This window comes from Bufo gargarizans, chromosome 8 (genome assembly GCF_014858855.1).
Source record: "Bufo gargarizans isolate SCDJY-AF-19 chromosome 8, ASM1485885v1, whole genome shotgun sequence".
Taxonomy (NCBI): Eukaryota; Metazoa; Chordata; class Amphibia; order Anura; family Bufonidae; genus Bufo; species Bufo gargarizans.
The window spans coordinates 50,053,229-50,071,586 of NC_058087.1; the positions used below are offsets into that span (position 1 = coordinate 50,053,229).

At 45.9% G+C, this 18,358-nt stretch overlaps 1 protein-coding gene across 2 annotated transcripts in view; it reads left to right on the plus strand.

Moving 5' to 3' along the window:
- Window positions 1–18,358, plus strand: part of AGAP1 (ArfGAP with GTPase domain, ankyrin repeat and PH domain 1) — a 377,584-nt gene that overhangs the window by 148,133 nt on the left and 211,093 nt on the right. Inside the window, exon 1 of one of the 2 annotated variants that reach the window (XM_044303242.1) lies at window positions 12,629–13,917. The exons of the other annotated variant lie outside the window; for it this stretch is intronic. Within the exon in view, the coding sequence (XP_044159177.1) occupies window positions 12,870–13,917 (1,048 nt within the window). The 5' untranslated portion in view covers window positions 12,629–12,869. Of the gene's footprint in view, window positions 1–12,628; window positions 13,918–18,358 lie in introns of those variants that run through there. 2 annotated transcript variants of the gene reach the window in all.

Here is an 18,358-nt window from a genome sequence, read left to right on the forward strand (position 1 = left end):
TATTTAGTCCCTTCCCTCAGAAGCTGAATTTTAAACATTCTCTAACATTTCACTTTTTTTTTTTTTTTTTTTTTTTACAGGCCTATATTTTCCTACAGCAGTGTTTATCTGGGGTCCTAAAGGATGCTGTAGGACCTTGACTTAATGTTGTTTATAAAATACCTAGATTGCAGGCTTCCTCCATTAGTGCCATATATCACTTCCTGCAACCATCCATGTTATGGTATAAGATTGAATCGGGTCTCAAAAAACATTTTCCTGGCTATGATGTGGGGGCACTTTTTATCTGCTTCATTAGAACTATAGAAAATGATCCTGGTTAGTAGCTGTTCAGACACGGCCTTACTAATTTTCCACGAAGCTTATATTACCCCGTATGTACAGTCTAGGATGTTCCCTCATTTCCCTGCTCCAAATGTGATGCTTTGAATGTGGATATGTTGCCCCAATTTTGGGATTGTTCAATTATGCATGACCTATGGAGAGAAATTCGCTCACATTTACAGACTAACTCCTGAATGGGCAGTTATAAGCAGATTTCCATCTTTCTCTCCCTCGTACTGCCAAGTCTATATTGTTAATTTGGGCAATGCAAAACTGACTTGACCCATCACCACCATCCTTTTTTTGTTCAAAATAGATTGGCTAAACACCTTAGCTGATAAAGAAACACTAACAAGGGGGAGATTTCCTTTGGAAAATTAAATGTGGAATCTGATTGGTGGCTGTGGGCAACTAAGCCAGCTTTCCTTTATACCAGATTTGATAGATCTCCCCCATGGTTCCTCTTTGAGTACACTACTTGGTATATTTCAGAAACTCTTCATGGTTGCACTCTCTTACAGGGATGTTGGCACTTCCCGTGGTTGCTTAGTTCTAGTGGACGCACATGGGATGGAAGGAGTTAGGAGTTATGACTTTGTTTAAACTTTTTTGGGCCCTTGTGTTTTGAGATGGTCATGTTTGTATTGCTGATTATCTATTTCAAATCTGTATATATTATTATAAAAATATCAGGTTGAGAGAGTCCAGATTGTCCTTCTGTTTTGTTTTTGGGTGGTTTGTGATCAGATTCAGATACCCCAAGCTGGTTGATGGCGAAACTCTGTACGATGGACCGTAAATGTATTTTTTTCTAACTCTGTCGGTAGCTGACAAAAAAAATGAATGGCAAGAACTGGTCCAAACAGTTGGGAATCAACGTATGTTACTTTAAAAACCATACATTTTGAGAATGCTTTTTTTTTTGCCAGATTTAACAGTATCCTTGAATTGTAATCAGCAGGGGGGCCCCAGGATCCGGATGCTCTCTGTAAATGAAAAATCATTGTTGTCAATGTCCCTGAAAGAGTAGAGAGAATGGAAAGTTAGACATTCTTTGATTCTCCTGATATATTTTTTTCCTTTTTTATTACATGATATCTATCTGGCTGTCAGTCTGTCTATCACATTAGACTAGGGATGGAAGAAACATTACAGATGGGTCAAGTTTGGCCTCTCAATATGGATGGGCCTACCTTACTTTCATATAGCAAAGGGAAAGAAAGGAATAAATACATGCAGGTAAGGTCTTACAGCATTGTACTCTTCCCAGTTCTTCCTTTGTCCATCAGAACTCGTTTTCACGACTCATTGCATAGTATTTGTTGTATTTCCGCTGATGTGAGAGTTCATTTTTACATCTGGATATAACCTTGAACCATTTGTAGTGTTCGAGGGTTGCCGGTTACCATGAAGAGGTCTCATATGCATTACAAAATGGTATAACATTGCTGCTTACAGGGCTGATTGTTTATTAGTTCCCGTTCTGGTCACTGTGTCTGGGAATATTACCTTATGTATTTCAAATGAGAAAATTTACTATAAATTAAACTATAAATGTTTGTTTTACATGGCAGTTTTATAGAATAATTGCATATTGAGGAGCTCAGATCTGCACCGAGCAGTCCCAGCAGCGAGATCTTCTCATGTTTTACGCATCGAAGGCAGCAATCTTGCTCATCTGGTTCCTACAAGAACTGTTGGTGTAAATGTCTTCTCTGGGACTAGGAAGCATGATGTGTATATTTGTGATGGGGAACTGAGGTCCTCATATTTGAGGAAGAGGAATAGTGTGTTGATGTATGCTATACTAAGGGTACTTTCACACTAGCGGTTTTCTTTTCCGGCATCGAGTTCCGTCCTAGGGGCTCAATACCGGAAAAGAACTGATCGGGCATATCCCCATGCATTCTGAATGGAGAGAAATCCGAACAGGATGTCTTCAGTTCAGTCACTGAACAGCGTTTTGGACGGAGAAAATACTGCAGCATGTTGCGGTATTATCTCTGTCCAAAACTCTGGATCAGTTGCTAGAATGCCGGATCTGGCATTAATTTACATTGAAATGTATTAGTGCCGGATCCGGCATTGTGGTATTTTAAATGCGCATGTGCAGACCGGTAAACATGTGAAAAAATAAAAATACAAACGGATCAGTTTGTCCGTATGACAAACGGAGAGACGGATCCGTTCTTGCAATGCATTTGTGATCCGGGTCAGTCTACAAATGCTGTCCGTTTGCATGCAGATTGCCTGATCCGGCAGGCAGTTCCGGCAACGTTGACTCTGCCGCAAGTGGGAAAGTAGCCTTACCTGGTGCACACACCACTCATCTCTTTATAGGAATAGCTGTGCTTCATCACCTGGCCTAAATAGGTAATGACACAGCATGGATAATATGGAATTTTGTCCGTCATGAAGACCTGTCTAGTCTCATTCCTCTCGCACGTCACACATTACATCAGAATATGGCCCACAGAGGGGAAGGACTTCTTGCAGAGGTTCTTTCTTCCTCTCCTATCGAGGAGGAAACGAGCACAGAGGTATAGGATTTCTCACTGAAAGCCAGAAGCTGAATTTCTTGAGTGGAACCCATAAAGATGTTCTTTACTTAGGTTTTAATATTAACAAAAAAAGGGTTTTATTTTTAAATGGGTTATCCCATGACTAATGTAAAAAAGGAAAATCAGACATCTTCTAGTACATGACAACCTCCTTCTAAAGCTAGACTCAGCCCTGTACCTCACATAGATCCAGAGATCTCCCCATTCATTACTCCAATTGTTCTGCTAGATTTATTTCAAGCTGGGAGCTCTGGGGGAATGTCAACCCCCCACCCCCACCCCGTCAATCTGATATAGGCCATCAATATAGGAAACCAAACAAACCCTTTAAGCCTACATCTACTTCTTCAGGCCGTTGATTAACCTGGCATACTAGGGCGCCATTCATACAGTGCACCAATATTATTAAAACTCCCCTAGTGATTCTGTTCCATTGGTCACATTTCTCTTTTTCAGATATAGGCATTATTGTATTGTTGTATTTGTGTGTGCGCGTGTTGAGGGCTGACACGAGTGTATTATGCCTCCCAGCGTGAGCGGTATATTCAGGTCTTTTGGGGAAAAGCTTTTTTGAGCTCCCTGGAGGGGCCTGAATCCTGTCCTCTGCCCTAAATATATGGCTCGCACACAGTTCTGTTGCCATTTTTCTAGAACAAGGTAGCTACAGATTATGGCATGTGTAATAGACTGGGTTGCAGTAAAAGCAATTACCTGGTATATTCTCCTAACAAAAGAGGGGGTTTGGTGGTTGGTCAGTGCCAGGAAGCACTACATTCAAAGTCGGTAAATTGGTATGTTCTTTTATGTTTCCCACTTTTCTTCTGGACCTGCATTCTAGCCTTTGTTGTCTCTCTTTAATCTGATTAATGATAGGGGTGTGCTGATCTGTGTTGCGCTTGAGTGAAAACATATCTACTTGTTCAGGTAGCTGTGGTCCTGAGTGTGGAGTAGGGATCAGCGTATGTTGAGATGCAAAACATCAAGGAAGCGCTAAGCCTGACCAGATGTGTCTATTGAGGTTCTTCTGCTTTCCACTGCAGTCCCTGTAATGGCACACGTCTCCAGGTCATCTTATTCTGTTGAGCGAATACACATCGATATTTTGGACAGAGACACATGGAGCCGGCTACCTCAGCTAAATTAAAGGCCATCTGTCAGCAGTTTTGACCATGCAAAACTGTTGACAGTGGCTTGGTAGGATCCTGGGAGAAGCAGTAAAAACATACAGTTTGCAGAGCTTTTATTACCAAAGGTAGTGAGAATAGAATTATTCTGCCAGATTCTGCTCCTGCAAGTGCCCAGAGGGCGGAGCTTCACTGTGAAGTGCTGCCTGCATTGAGCCCCTCCCCTCAGTGACAGCTGTTGTCATCTCCTGGTTGGATGTTGCATCTGTCACTCAGAGCAGTGGGTAGGGTCTGTGAAGCAGAACAACAGAGAGAGCGCTTCATGGTGAAGCTCCGCCTCCAGTGCACTTAAGGAGTAAAATCTATTAGAATTAAGGTTCACACTACTTGGGAAAGGGGGCTCTCTCTTGTTCTTTCTCCAGAATGAATGTTCAAGTGGAGGAAGTATGGAACCAAGAGAGGGGAGCCGAAATAAAACAATCCGTGAGATGATCCGTGGAAAATAATGCGCATGTGCCTATTTCCATTGAAATGAATGGGTCAGAGTCCAGTCTGGATATTGTCCGCTGTATAAACGGGTGAAATTGAGGCAAACATTGCTTATGTGAAATAACCCTAATGGTCTTTCACACGGCCCGATTTTACAGGTAATTATCAGGAGCGATGATTGGCCGCTTGTCACATTCACATGCACCAATCACCTCTGCTGCATGGGGAAAAGGGATCGATACAGATCGGTAGTCGCCATAGAGCAGATCCTTATGTGTACAGGTTGACACTTTCACATGGGCCGATTTTAGGGACCAGTGTTTCTACAAACACTCATCCCCAATAATTGTCCTGATTATCGGACCATGTAAAAAGGACCTTTAGGGTCCATTCACACATCCGCAAAATGGGTCCGGATCCGTTCCGCAACATTTTCAATGGGCCAGAAAAGATGCGCACAGCGTGCTGTCCGCATCTGCACCTCCATTCCGCAAAAAAATAGAACGCTCTATTCTTGTCTGCAAACATGGAGAAGAAAAGGCATTTCTATTTAAAGTGCTGGCTATGTGCGGTCCGCAAAATGCAGAACGCACATGTCCAGTGTCCATGTTTTGCGGATCCGTAATTTGCGGACCGCAAAACCCTTGCGGACGTGTGAATGGACCCTAAACCTTAGTTCACATTTCCATGTCCATTTGACATCCCTGGAAAATCAGTCCGTGTTTCATCTGTGAAGGATTCATGTTTGGTTTGTGTGTCCGTTTTTTGCCCTCCGCATATCAACCTCATTCCACAGACACTGCTCAGCTGAAAAAGTATTTCCATCCCAGAACACAGATTCCATCCCTGTTGTGCTATTCCCACCGTAGACTTCAATGGGCGTGTTTAGCCCGCATCATGGATCAAAGTAGTGCAGGTCTCTGTGAATTTTTCCACGGACCCACGGTCAGTGGAAAACCACTAATCTGTGAACAAACACATTAAAATCAATGGGTGCTATCCGTGGAAAATTTGGATAGCACATATCCGTGAAAAGTCGAAATGTGAATGACACCTGTGTGCAGTCTGTAAAACAGACCAATGGCGGCTCCTGTGACACACACTCCGTGGATCATAGTGATTTATGATGCAGTTAGATCCTATCTGACGTGGGTCTATCGTCCTGTGCTCACATCGTCATGTCAGTACAGGGCAATAGACCCAAAGTCAGATAGGAACTGACTGCATCGTCTATCACTATGATGCAGCGGCGGCGTGTTTGGGAGATACAGCAGACACACAGGTCGTTTTTCTCAGACTGCAGAGTCATGTGCACGCAGCCTTGGGCTAGTTTCATACCTGCTGCGTGAATTGCCGGAACAGCCTGCCGTAATCCTCTGGATCCGATACAAACAGAATTCCCACCAACTTCCGGTGGCATTCCGGCAACAATGCAGAGAATCAGACGGACACAAACCGCTGCAGTTTGTGTCCAGCTGGTTTCCAGCATTGTCTGCCGGATTAGGGTACTTTCACACTAGCGGTTTTCTTTTCCGGTATTGAGTTCCGTCACAGGGGCTCAATACTGGAAACGAACTGATCAGTTTTATCCTAATGCATTCTAAATGGAGAGCAATGCGTTCAGGATGCATCAGTTCAGTCCCTCTTACGTTTCTTGGCCGGAGAAAATACCGCAGCATGCTGCAGATTTCTCTCCGGCCAAAAATCCTGAACAATTGCCAGATCCAGCATTAATTTCCATTGAAATGTATTAGTGCCGTATACGGCCCCAAGTGTTCCGGAAAAACTGATCCGGTTTTGCGGTCTGTGCATGTGCAGATCTTTAAAAATTTGAAAAAAAAAAATACCAGATCCATTTTTACGAATGACAACCGGAAAGACGGATCCGGTATTGCAATGCATTTGTGAGACGGATCCGCCTGACAAATGCCATCAGTTTGTGTCTGGATTGCCGGATCCGGCAGGCAGTTCCGTCGACGGAACAGCCTGCCGCAAGTGTGAAAGGACCCTAAGGCGGCCAGATCTACATGCCGCAGGTGTGAATCTAGCCTCAGTCATATTTGGTTGCCAGTTATCATTAACCCTTTGACTACAGAAGGCCCCACAACACTGTACACTGTGCTGCCATTTGGAGCATAAGGCCTCTTTCACACGAGCAAGTTTTCCGTCAGGGTGCGGTGCTGTGAAGCAGACGCATTGCATCCGGACTGAATCCTGACTTATTGATTTCACGTTTTTCCACGCATCATTTCTGCGTTCAGGAAAATTCGCAGCATGTTTTATAGTCTGCGTTTTTTTGGGGGCTTCAGCGAAAAACGGATTGCATCCGGATGCAATCCGTCTTTTACTGATGGTTGCTAGGAGATGTAGATTGTTATTATCCTTTTTTTTTTTTTTTCACGCGTGTGAAAAAAAACACATCAAAAACTGATTGCATCCGCGCAGAAGAACTGAAACGCTGAACGCAATGGCAGACAAAACTGACTGAACTTGCGTGAAAAACCATAGTTTTTTTCCCCTGAACAGACTCTGAGAGAACCCGTAACGCTCGTGAGAGAGGCCTTATACTTCACAAGCAGATTTTCTGTGTTTGAAACAAATTGCGAGGCTGCTCCAGCTCGACTCTAGCCGGGCGGCATGTCTTGGCTGCATTAATTAAAAGCAGCTTTGTTTTCCTTCCTGCATGTGTTTATTTTGTAAGGCAGCACAATGCGGTATAAAATATGGGATTCAGCTCCAACTACAGACTGAAGGGGGATTACTGTAATGCAATGGATGGGGCTTTGGCGTTGCTGCGGGCCCTGTGCACATCGGCCTACCTTCCTGTGTTTGCAGGCTGACACCATAACAAATAACTGCAGAGGTTGGACCTCGTGCAGAAGTCAGCGGATGGGGGCTCTCTGTGCGTTGGTTTGTTTTCGGGTGAGGTACAGGATAATTATGGTCTTTTTACATGATGATGGTTTATGAGAAATTCTGGGGGGTAAGGAACTTTGTAGACTCAAGATTCAGTCAGATATTTTATTTTACTATGCAGCGTCATATAGGTGTGTGACTTCTTATTAGGTCTATGGATAGTGAGGCCCGTTGCACACAATCCTGTCCGCAAACCGAAGATCTGCAAAATACGTATGCCAGTCCGTGTACCGTCCAGGTTTATTTTGTGGACCCATTGACTTCCATGGGTCTGTGGTCCTTCATTTTGCGGACATATTTTGACTTTTGGAGGAACGGACAGACAGATGTGTAAAGCACACTGGATGCTGTCTACATCCATCTGCCTACGTGTGCTTGCTACATCTGTATGTCCGATACCTGTCCACAAAATGTGGACCACGGACTCATTGAAGTCAGTGGGCTGCAAAAAATGCAGGTTCAACACGGACCTCCTCTGTATTTTGTGGATCCGCGATTTGCAGACAGCAAAATGGATACGGTCATGTGCATGGGGCCTAAGGCCTCATTCATACATATGTAGACTACGGTCCGTGAAAACCCTGTCCTGCTGAGGGCACGGCGTCATTGGTTGCTATGATGCCGTGCGCTTCGTGCTGCCGCCGCTGTACAGTAATGCACTATACGAGTGTATTGCTGTACACCAGGGGCAGCACGAATCGCACGTCGTCATAGCAACCAATGATTACGTATGCTTGTGCACTTAGCAGGATGGGTTTTCACGGACCGTGCTCCACGTATGTGTGAATGAGGCCTAAGCCTGGATAGACAGCTGCACATCCAGTTTATTAGGAACTCCTGGGTTGGGGTCAAGTCTCCTACACTGCCAGACTTTCTTCTGGGTCCTTCTTGTTTGCCATAATGAATACAGTGAGCGGGTCAATTATTTTAAAAGAAAAAAATCCCCTCTTTTGGATTGTTGACTGACAAAGGCCGAGTTTTTTCTGCACAGATGATCATGAGGATGATGACACCATTCGGTTCTGGCTCCTAAGTGTTCTTTATCTGGAGGAATCAAATATTACTAGAACTAATAGAAATCTATAAACCATTAGGGCCCAGAATTACTAATGTGTCTGCGCAAAAAAAAGAAAAACTTTATTTTTTTAAAGTGCCGCAATTTGGCACATCTAGGTTTTGTAGGCTTTTTTCTGACATGCTTGACAAGAGGGTGGGGTGTAGTGGAATGAACATGGCAGGAACGGGTGGGAGGGCAAAGATGTGCCATTTTGTGCTAAAATATTGGTGCAATTCTGGTGTAAAAATCTGCCTCAATGTAAGGCCTCTTGCACGAACACCCACCGTGAGGCAGCCGCAGCGGATCGCGGCCCCATTCACTTTAATGGGTCCGTGATCTGGCATTTCCGCAAAAAGATAGAACATGTTCTATCTTTTTGCTGAACCGAAGTACGGGACGAAACCCCGCGGAAACACTCCGTAGGGTTCCGTTCCGTGCTTCCATTCCGCATCTCCGGATTTGCGGACCCATTGAAGTGAATGGGTCCGCATCTGTGATGCGGAATGCACACGGAACGGTGCCCGTGTATTGCGGATCCGCAAATGCCACGTTCGTGTGCAATAAGCCTCAAGGGCTTATGCACACGACTGTTGCCTGTTTTGAAGTCCCCAAAACACAGATACCGGCCGTGTGCATTCTGCATTTTGCGGAACAGAACGTCTGGCTCATAATAGAACAGTTCTCAGCTTGTCTGTAATGCAGACAAGAATAGGACATGTTCTATATTTTTGCAGATGCAACAGAACGGACATACGGATGCAGACCGCACACGGTTTGCTGCCCGCGTCTTTTGTGGCCCAATTAAAGTGTATGGGTCCGCATCCCATGCGGATTGGATGCAGAGAAAAATACATTTGTGCATGAGCCCTAAGCCAGCCAAAAGTTGGTATCGTCAGAGAAAAGCGTCGCCACATTTATCATCCAGCCTGAGCCCCTGTGATACAGACGGTCTGAGTTAGGATTAGTACATTTGGGCCCTGGTGTTAAATAAATGTGTCTAATGCACACAGATTATATTCAAGCCTCATGCTCACGACCAGATTGCTGATCCATTATATATAGAGACCGTGGAAATTTATAGCCCCAATACTGAACCTCTGATTATTATTTTTTTTTTACGAAGACCCCCCCCCCCCACCGGATACTCCATAAGAAAAAACATATTGTAGCATGTTCTATTGCGGTATTGTATACTTTCTATCTATCCATCCATCTATCCTATGCCAATAGTCTTGTGAGGTATGGCTGCTGACTGGTAAGGGCTTTATGGCAAGTGATCTCCAGTAATGGTGATAATTTGGTATCCAATAAATGTGTCTAAGGCCTCTTGCACACGACCGCATGCCCTCTGAGATATATACGGTCCGTGAGCGGGCCATATGTCCCGGAGCGGCATTAATCGTGCGCACGGGAGCACACAGCATCATAGATTACAATGATGCAGTGCACGTTGGGCCGCCTGCAGGACTATTGTCCCTGCGGGCGGCCCGATGTCCACAGCATCATTATAATCTATGATGCTGTGCGCTCCCGTGCGCCGTTCACGGACCGTATATCTAGGACGGCATACGATCGTGTGTAAGAAACCTAATGCACAGAGGGATTGTACTAAGGCCTCGTGCACACAACCATATTACAGATCCATTATATGAAGACTACGAAGATTGAACGATCTACATCAGCTTCGACCAGATCGATAGATTCAATAAATCAGATTAAGGGCTCATGCACACGAACGTATTTGTTTTCCATGTCCGTTCTGTTTTTTGTTTTTTTAAGGCCCGAATACGGAGCCATTCACCTCAATGGGTCCGCAAAAAATGAAAATGACTCTGTGTGCATTCCGTTTCCGTATGTCCATTCTGCAAAAAAAAAAAAGATAGAACATATCCTACTCTTGTCCATTTTGCGGACAAGGATAGGCATTGATATAATGGATCCGCAAAAAAAACTGCAATACTGATGTCATCTGTATTTTTTGCAGACTGGAAAAATACATACGGTCGTGTCCATGAGCCCTAATGGATAGATCAGTCTGTTAATCTGATCTCATCTGTATAATGAAGTGTTGCTCCTAGAACAGGATGGCCGCTGACTGGTAAATCGTCACAGAAGTGATCGCCAGCTATGTTCTGGAAAGGGGGATGTAATTCTGCGTATGGTGCTGCTTATTAGGGGGGAGGGCGCGCTAAGTTAATGTTTACATGGGGGAGGTGTTGGAAGGTGGGGGGCTCAGGTGCATATAGTGGATTCACTTTTCGTGTAATGGGCGCTGTGGCAGCTAATTTATTGTGGCAGATGAGTGAAGCGGCCAGGCTGCCTCCCTAATGTCAGAGGGGCTGTCAGACTCCCAGTGATTGCTGGTTTAACCCCTTGTAGATCTGAAGTCGCCGGCATTGCATGCTATCTATAGGCGAATGTTCCTGTCTGTTCCCCTCTAATGGCAGTGCCCCTCTGCTCCGGGAAGGCATGGCGTGATTACTATGACTGGTGTAATGGCTATATTTGTCTGCTGCTCCTCTCGTGTATTGCTTCACGTAAAGTCGAAGATGTAAATAAGAAATCCCTAGGTAGACAGTTGTTGTTGACTTGAAGGGAGACATTGCAAGACGTATAACAACATGCAACATCTGGAGATGGCGGGTTTTTGTCTCAAAAATGCGGCAAAAACTCTAGAAAATAAAATCTATATGTGAACCCACCTAAGAGAGCAGTGGCCTCCTATACCAAGACTTTATAGAAAATCAGTTTATAGTGAGGGGGCTTCCACCGAACACCTGGGTACAGGAGTTATGAGGGAGAGACACTGGCCTGAAGTGTGAGGAGAAGAGACATTGCAGGCCAACGCTGTCCATAGCAACCAATCATATCCCCGCTTTCATCTGTTACCGAGGGTAAGAAAATGAAGGGCGGCTTCTGATTGGTTGCTATGTGGCCTCCTCTCTTCCCTGTACCTGGGTAACAGGACTTATGAGGAAAGTGTGAGAAGAGCCATTGCCAGCCAATGCTGCCCATAGCAACCAATCATATCCCAGCTTTCATCTGTTACCGAGGGTAAGAAAATGAAGGGCGGCTTCTGATTGGCTGCTATGTGGCCTCCTCTCTTCCCTGTACATGGGTAACAGGACTTATGAGGAAAGTGTGAGAAGAGCCATTGCCAGCCAATGCTGTCCATAGCAACCAATCATATCCCAGCTTTCATCTGTCACCGGGGGTAAGAAAATAAAGGGCGGCTTCTGATTGGCTGCTATGTGGACAGGGTAGCTAACCGTCCAGAAATGTCTGGACAGCCCGTAAAAATAGGTGACTTTTTGCCTGTGTCCGTGAAAAACAGAAGATGTGTCCGTGATTTTTTCTGAGGCTGTGGTAGTACTTTAGTAGATTATTTTTGTGGTATTTATGATCATTTTACAGCTCACAGTGAATACTGATAGTGAGTTATTATCAGTATATTGAGCTATAGAGCCATGTATTGCTTATAATCTTTATAATTCATTACAGTTTTCCAATTAGTTTGTAAAAAAAACGTTGGCTGTCCGTGATTTTGGGATAAGTGGTCCAGAAAAAAAGAATTATTTTGGTTGGCAACCCTGCATGTGGACTCCCCTCTTTGGTTGCTATGTGGACTCCCCTCTTTGGTTGCTATGTGGACTCCTCTCTTTCCTGTACCTGGGTGCAGGACTTATGAGGGAAGTGTGAGAAGAGCCATCGCAGGCCAACGCTGTCCATAGCAACCAATCATATCCCAGCTTTCATCTGTGTCACTGGGGGTAAGAAGATGAAGGGCAGCCTCTGATTGGTTGCTATGTGGGCTCCTCTCTTCCCTGTACCTGGGTGCAGGACTTATGAGAGACGTGTGAGAAGAGCCATCGCAGGCCAACGCTGTCCATAGCAACCAATCATATACTAGCTTTTATCTGTGTCACCCCCAGTAAGAAGATGAAGGGCAGCCTCTGATTGGTTGCTATATGTGGGCTCCTCTCTTCCCTGGAGCCAGTGCGCATCCATGTTACTGCGCCCCTTTCCCTGTACGTACAGTGAGGGGCGCTGTATAATGCAGCAGTATGGATGTGCAGCTGGAGCTCCGTCTCTCCTCCTCCCTCCAGCTCCTCGCCGCTCCCCCTCCCGTCTCCCCTCCCCTGTGCCCTCCTATTCGCAGGCTCCGGGTGTCTGCACCTCGCTCTCTGTCAGTTTCCTGCGGGCTCCGCTCGCTGCTCTCCCGGTGCCCTGATGTCGTTCCCGTCAGAGCTGCCCCCACCGGGGTACAGCCGGCAGCGTGGAGCGGCGACAAGCGGGGAGAGGAGGGGGTGAGGTTACCCCTGCACCCCCAGTCTTCTGCGGCTCACAGGTCTGCGCTACAGCACCCCGGCGGTGGGGGGCGCTCTCCCCTAAGCGGTCATGTATTTATTAGACCCCGCGCCCCCGCCGATGGAGCGGGGCACCCCGCAAAGGAAGACGGTGTATCGGATCTCTCTGACTCTGGTGAAGAAGGAGCAGCTGGAGGACACACGGCTGGAGAGGTGCCCGGAGGAGGAGGAAGGGGGAGAGGAGCAGGACACCTTCCCCCCGCCGCATCAGGGACTCAGGAATTTCAGAACCCGGAGCACTGGGCAGCTGGAGCTAGGGCGACTCCGGGTCACCCGGGCATCACCCAGATCAAGCTGTGGGGAGACCGGTAAGGACAAGACCCCCAGCCCTGGAGGGGCTGCGCTGGACAGGGTATCGCCAGTCCCGGAGTCTCCATGGGACCACAGTGCAGGAAGCACCCCACCTGATGCTGCCCAGGGGCCCCCCTGTGCCCCTCTGGATTACAATGTGCCACACACATGCCCTGTGGAGGAGGCCTCTCCAGCTGGGTCTCCGGCCCTCTCTAAAACTGGGGACTGGGCTAAGACTGGAGCAGAGGGGGCCTGGGACCGGAGACACCCCAGCCTCCTGAGGAGAAGCTTCAGCTTCAGACACTGGAATGGAGAACTGCTGAGGATCAGGAGCCTGACCAGGGAGAAGCATCACAGCAGCTCCAGCTGCCTGACCCCCCAGAGGGTAGAGGAGACCCGGGAGGCAGTGCCCGCCAGCAACCCATGCCCAGCAGAGAAGAGGAACACCTTGGACGTGGGCGAAGTGTTGAACAAGACCGACCCCCTGTCTGATCTGGAGAGATGGGAGAGGAGCAAGGGCAAGAACAGGACCCTGGATAATAGTGATCTGCACAAGCTCTCTGAGCAGATGGAGATGGACAGGAGAGGGCAGGAGAAGAGGCTACTCAGGTTCTTCAGTGGCATCTTCTCCAGGAAGGACGGCGCCCTGGTGTCCTTCACTAGCCCTGAGGGCCGCTCACCCAGGGCCAGTCACTCTAGGTCAAGGAGCTACTTCAGCAGCTTAAAAAGACCTGCAGTGGATAATGTCCAGTCCAGCTCTGAGAGCGTCAACGGATCCCCTTATAAAGGTGCCTTCTTTTACTCCATGAGCCTAAAGCATGGGTGTCTACGTGTCTTCCCCACAGGGCACCCGTATCGATGCCAGGCTCCTGTGTGAATTGTGGCATTGTCAGGTGGTGCCTTCTGTCTGTTACCATCTTCCATGGCACAATGAGTGAGTTTGGTGATGTTTGTGTGTGCGCTGTGTCCTGAGTAATATTACATCAAAGGTGGCTTGGTCTGAGCATTTTGGGAAAGCATATGTTCCAGTTTATTAGCACTTTGATACCTGGGCCCCAGGTATCTGCAGATGTTGTGGTGACCTGGTGGACACCCATGATGGACGCAGCCAGGTGCCTTCTCTTACTCAGCGGCACAGGAGGAGCTGCCTGACAAGTGAAGAATCGGGGGTGATGAGGGTCTGTGTGTGCAGGTTTTGTTTGCTGTGACTATTTAAATAGGAAGGGGGTACAAGAGAGCACATGTCTTACTTCTAGCTTGTGTAGGGACAATGCAAGGGGGAGGATTGGGTTTCATGACCTGGCAAGACTTTGTGAAGACTTGTGCTTTGGTTGACTGCTGCAATATGCCTAAAACCAGAAATAGAGAGATAGTGTCGACTTTTAGGAGCAAGTTGAAGTTCTAGATAAAAAGTTACAAACACAGATTGAAAAGAGCTGGCGGTGGTGGCCATGTCTGGATTTGACCATCCCTGATGGTTGACTTCAGTACAGGTGGTCACTGTCTAAGACGTAAACTGTTCACACCTTCTGGGTGTTTCACAGTAGACACATTGTCAGCCCTGGGTTACCCAATCCATTGTGTTGTGCAACCTTTGTGCCTGCAATGTCGTTCATTGACGGCGCTCAATGACATTTGGAGAACAGGGATTTGACATTTACTTGTTTCTTCTGACAGCTGATGAGTCTACCGGTTGTGGTCTATTGTGGTTAGCTCCTTGTTTCATCACTGCGGCTACTCACCTGGTGCTGTATGAGGACTTTTTGGGGATTTGCTGTGAAGTTGGTCGCTGCCTGACACCAGGATGGCCAACCTGATGCTCTCCTGCTTTTGCAAAACTACAACTCATACAGCAGGGCATGGTGGGAGTTGTAGTTTTACAGCAGTTGGAGAGTCGCAGATTGGCCATCCCTGTCATAGACTCTCAGATGCAGTTTTGTGGTAATGAGGGTTACTGGGTGACCCTGGTTCTTCTCGTTTTTCATCTGCAGGACTTACCCTGGTGATGTGATGTCTATACCTGGTCACTTCTACCTTCAGGGGTACATGTCTGTGTTACGTCATCTGATTTCAGACACTTAGGACTCTTTCACACGGGCGTTGCGTGTAAGGGCCGGATAGGAATTCCGCGCGAGTGCAAAGCGTTTTAATGCGTTTTGCACGCGCGTGAGAAAAATCGGCATGTTTGGTACCCAAACCCGAACCAGGACTTCTTCACAGAAGTTTGGGATCGGTGTTGTGTAGATTTTATTATTTTCCCTTATAACATGGTTTTAAGGGAAAATAATAGCATTCTTAATACAGAATGCTAAGTAAATTAGGGATGGAGGGGTTACATTTTTTTTATTTTATTTTTATTAAACTCACCTGATCCACTTGTTCGCGCTGCCCGGCTTGTCGTCTTTCTTCTTCTTTGATGACCTGGGAGGAAAAGGACCTTTGGTGACGTCACTGCGTTCATCACATGGTCCATCACCATGGTGATGGACCATGTGATGAGCGCAGTGACGTCACCAAAGGTCCTTTTCCTCCCAGGTCATCAAAGAAGAAGAAAGACGACAAGCTGGGCAGCGCGAACAAGTGGATCAGGTGAGTTTCATTTTTTTTTTTTTTTTTTTTTAACCCCTCCATCCCTAATTTACTTAGCATTCTGTGTTAAGAATGCTATTATTTTCCCTTAAAACCATGTTATAAGGGAAAATTATAAAGATTGGGTGCCCATCCCGATCGTCACCTAGCAACCATGCGTGAAAATCATACCGCACAATATAGAGCTTGCTGCGATTTTCACGCAAGGCACAAGTGATGCGTGAAAATCACCGCTCATGTGCACAGTCCCATAGAAATGAATGGGTCCAGATTCAGTGTGGGTGCAATGCGTTCACCTCCCGCATTGAACCCACGCGGAAAACTCGCTCGTGTGAAAGAGGCCTTTAGCGTTTCTTCACACAGTTTTTTCTCTAGTGTCTTGGGGTTGGCAAAAAAAAAAAAAAAACTTTTCAAAAGACACTTGATATAAAAACTGTTTTTCTAGGTGTTTTTGCCCATCTAGTGTATTTTAGCACCTGGCGTTTTTTAATGGCATTTCTAGTTAGAGGAAAGTCTGTGTGCCCCCCAATGTAATGTCGCTTCCTCTGCAAAGCTGAATTGTTAGAAAAAAAATACCATGCAAAAATGGCATTTAGGACTCATGCACACGACCGTATGTTTGGTGCGCATCCATTCAGCATTTTTCATCATCCCCACGTCCGCTGCATTGCTCCGCAAAAAAGAAAAATGTCCTATTCTTTTCTGTTTTGCGGACATTTCTACAGAAGTTGAAAAAGAAATGGCGGCAAGCAAAACATAGCTGTGTGCATGAGCCCTAAAAAGAACGGCAAGTTTTTTTTAAGGAGAAAAAAAAAGAAATGGAAGTTTTTGGAATAAAAATGCCAGCCAATGCAGGAAAAAACACCAGGCTCAGTGCATGCTGCAAAATAAATAAAACGCCATTGATAAAAAAAAAATCCTGTTTTGTCCTGCTTTTAATAATTCCCAATAACTTCCGTGCAACATCTGGAGCTGGACTTGTTTTGCCTAAAACATGTTAAAAATTGCCAGCAAAAACCGCAAAACACCACAAAAAAGCCTTTGTCTAAGGCCTCTTGCACGCGAAGGTTGTGTGCCCGTGGCCGTATTGCGGCGAGCATATGGCTGGTCTTCAATACGTGTGCATTTCACATAACTGATGCGGACGCATTCACTTGAATGAGTCCGCAATCACGGACATGCGGAACGGAAGCACGCATCGGAGCCTCACGGAAGCACTGCGGAGTGCTTCCGCTGTGTTTCTGTCTGTGCCTCCACACCGCAAAAAAGAGAACTTGTTCTATTTTTTTGCAGTGCGGAGAAATCACGGACCCATTCAAGTTGAATGGGTCTCGATCCGCCCCAGCTACCACACGGACCTTGCCCGTGCATTGGGGACCGCGAATTGCAGTCCCCAATGCATGAAACAGATGCATAGCGTTCGTGTGCAAGAGGCCTAACACTAGCCTTCAGGTGGGATCACACATCAGGTTTTGCTGGCGTTTTTCTACAGTTTTAGCAGCTTTTCTGGCACCTTTTTCTTTTCTTTTTTTTTTTTTTTGCCTTGAAAACACCAGCTTCAGGTGTTACCAGAAGTTCTATATGAAATGCAGGACACACAAGGTTTTGTTTTGTTTTTGCTACTGGTGTTTTTGGTTAGGTGGCATTTTTTTGGGGTCTGTGGTGTTGGTTAAAAAAATAAAACAACCTGTGGGACCTCTGACCTTTTGATCTCTACCTCCATATAGGGAATGAAATGCCAGAAAAAAATGGTGTTCACAGACCGTTGTTTCGAAAAAAAGCCACTAATAAATGCCATAAAAGCCACACGCATTATGTGGTTCCTGTGCCGTTTGTTGTGGTTAATAAAAGGCCAAACAAAATCTGTGTGTTTGTAGGGGGCCTAAGGGAAAAATGTGGTCAGAACTTCCAAAAATTAAGTCTAGTCCTTATTTAGAACATAACCCATAAAGTATGTTGCGGATTACAATAGAAAGCACCCGCCGCACTGCCCACACACTTTTTTTGACATTTGCAACACATTTTTATAAATTAGGTTCTAAATAAAGACTGAATTTTATTTTTGGAAGTACTGGGTCAGACCACATTTTTCTACAGCGTGCCTTAAAGCCTGCAAGGGACACGTGCACCCAATTCATTCAGATGTTACAAGGGCGGGAGGAATGTGGCGAGCACGTACTTACCTTTTCTCAGGTAAAGGGCTCATGCACACGAATGTATATATTTTTTTCGTGTCCGTCCTGTTTTTTTTTTTTTTTTTTTTTTTACAGCCCATATACGTAACCATTCACTTCAATGGGTAAGCGAAAAAAAAAAAAAAACGGAAATTGCTCCATCTGCATTCCGTTTCTGTATGTGTGCATGGCCATTCCACAAAATTGATAAAACATGCCCTATTCTTGTTCATTTTGCGGACAAGGATAGGTATTCTGCAAAAAAAACTAATTAAAGATGCGATACGGATGTCACACAGACGTCATCCGCTTTTTTGCGGACCACAAAATACATACGTGTGCATGAGCCCAAATAGTCTTGGCTTTTTTCATTCTTTTCACGCCATTGTTGCTGCCGGAAGATGCGCCTAATTTATGACTGGACTTGCACCTTGTTATAAATTAGGCGAATCTTTGGTAGTCCTCG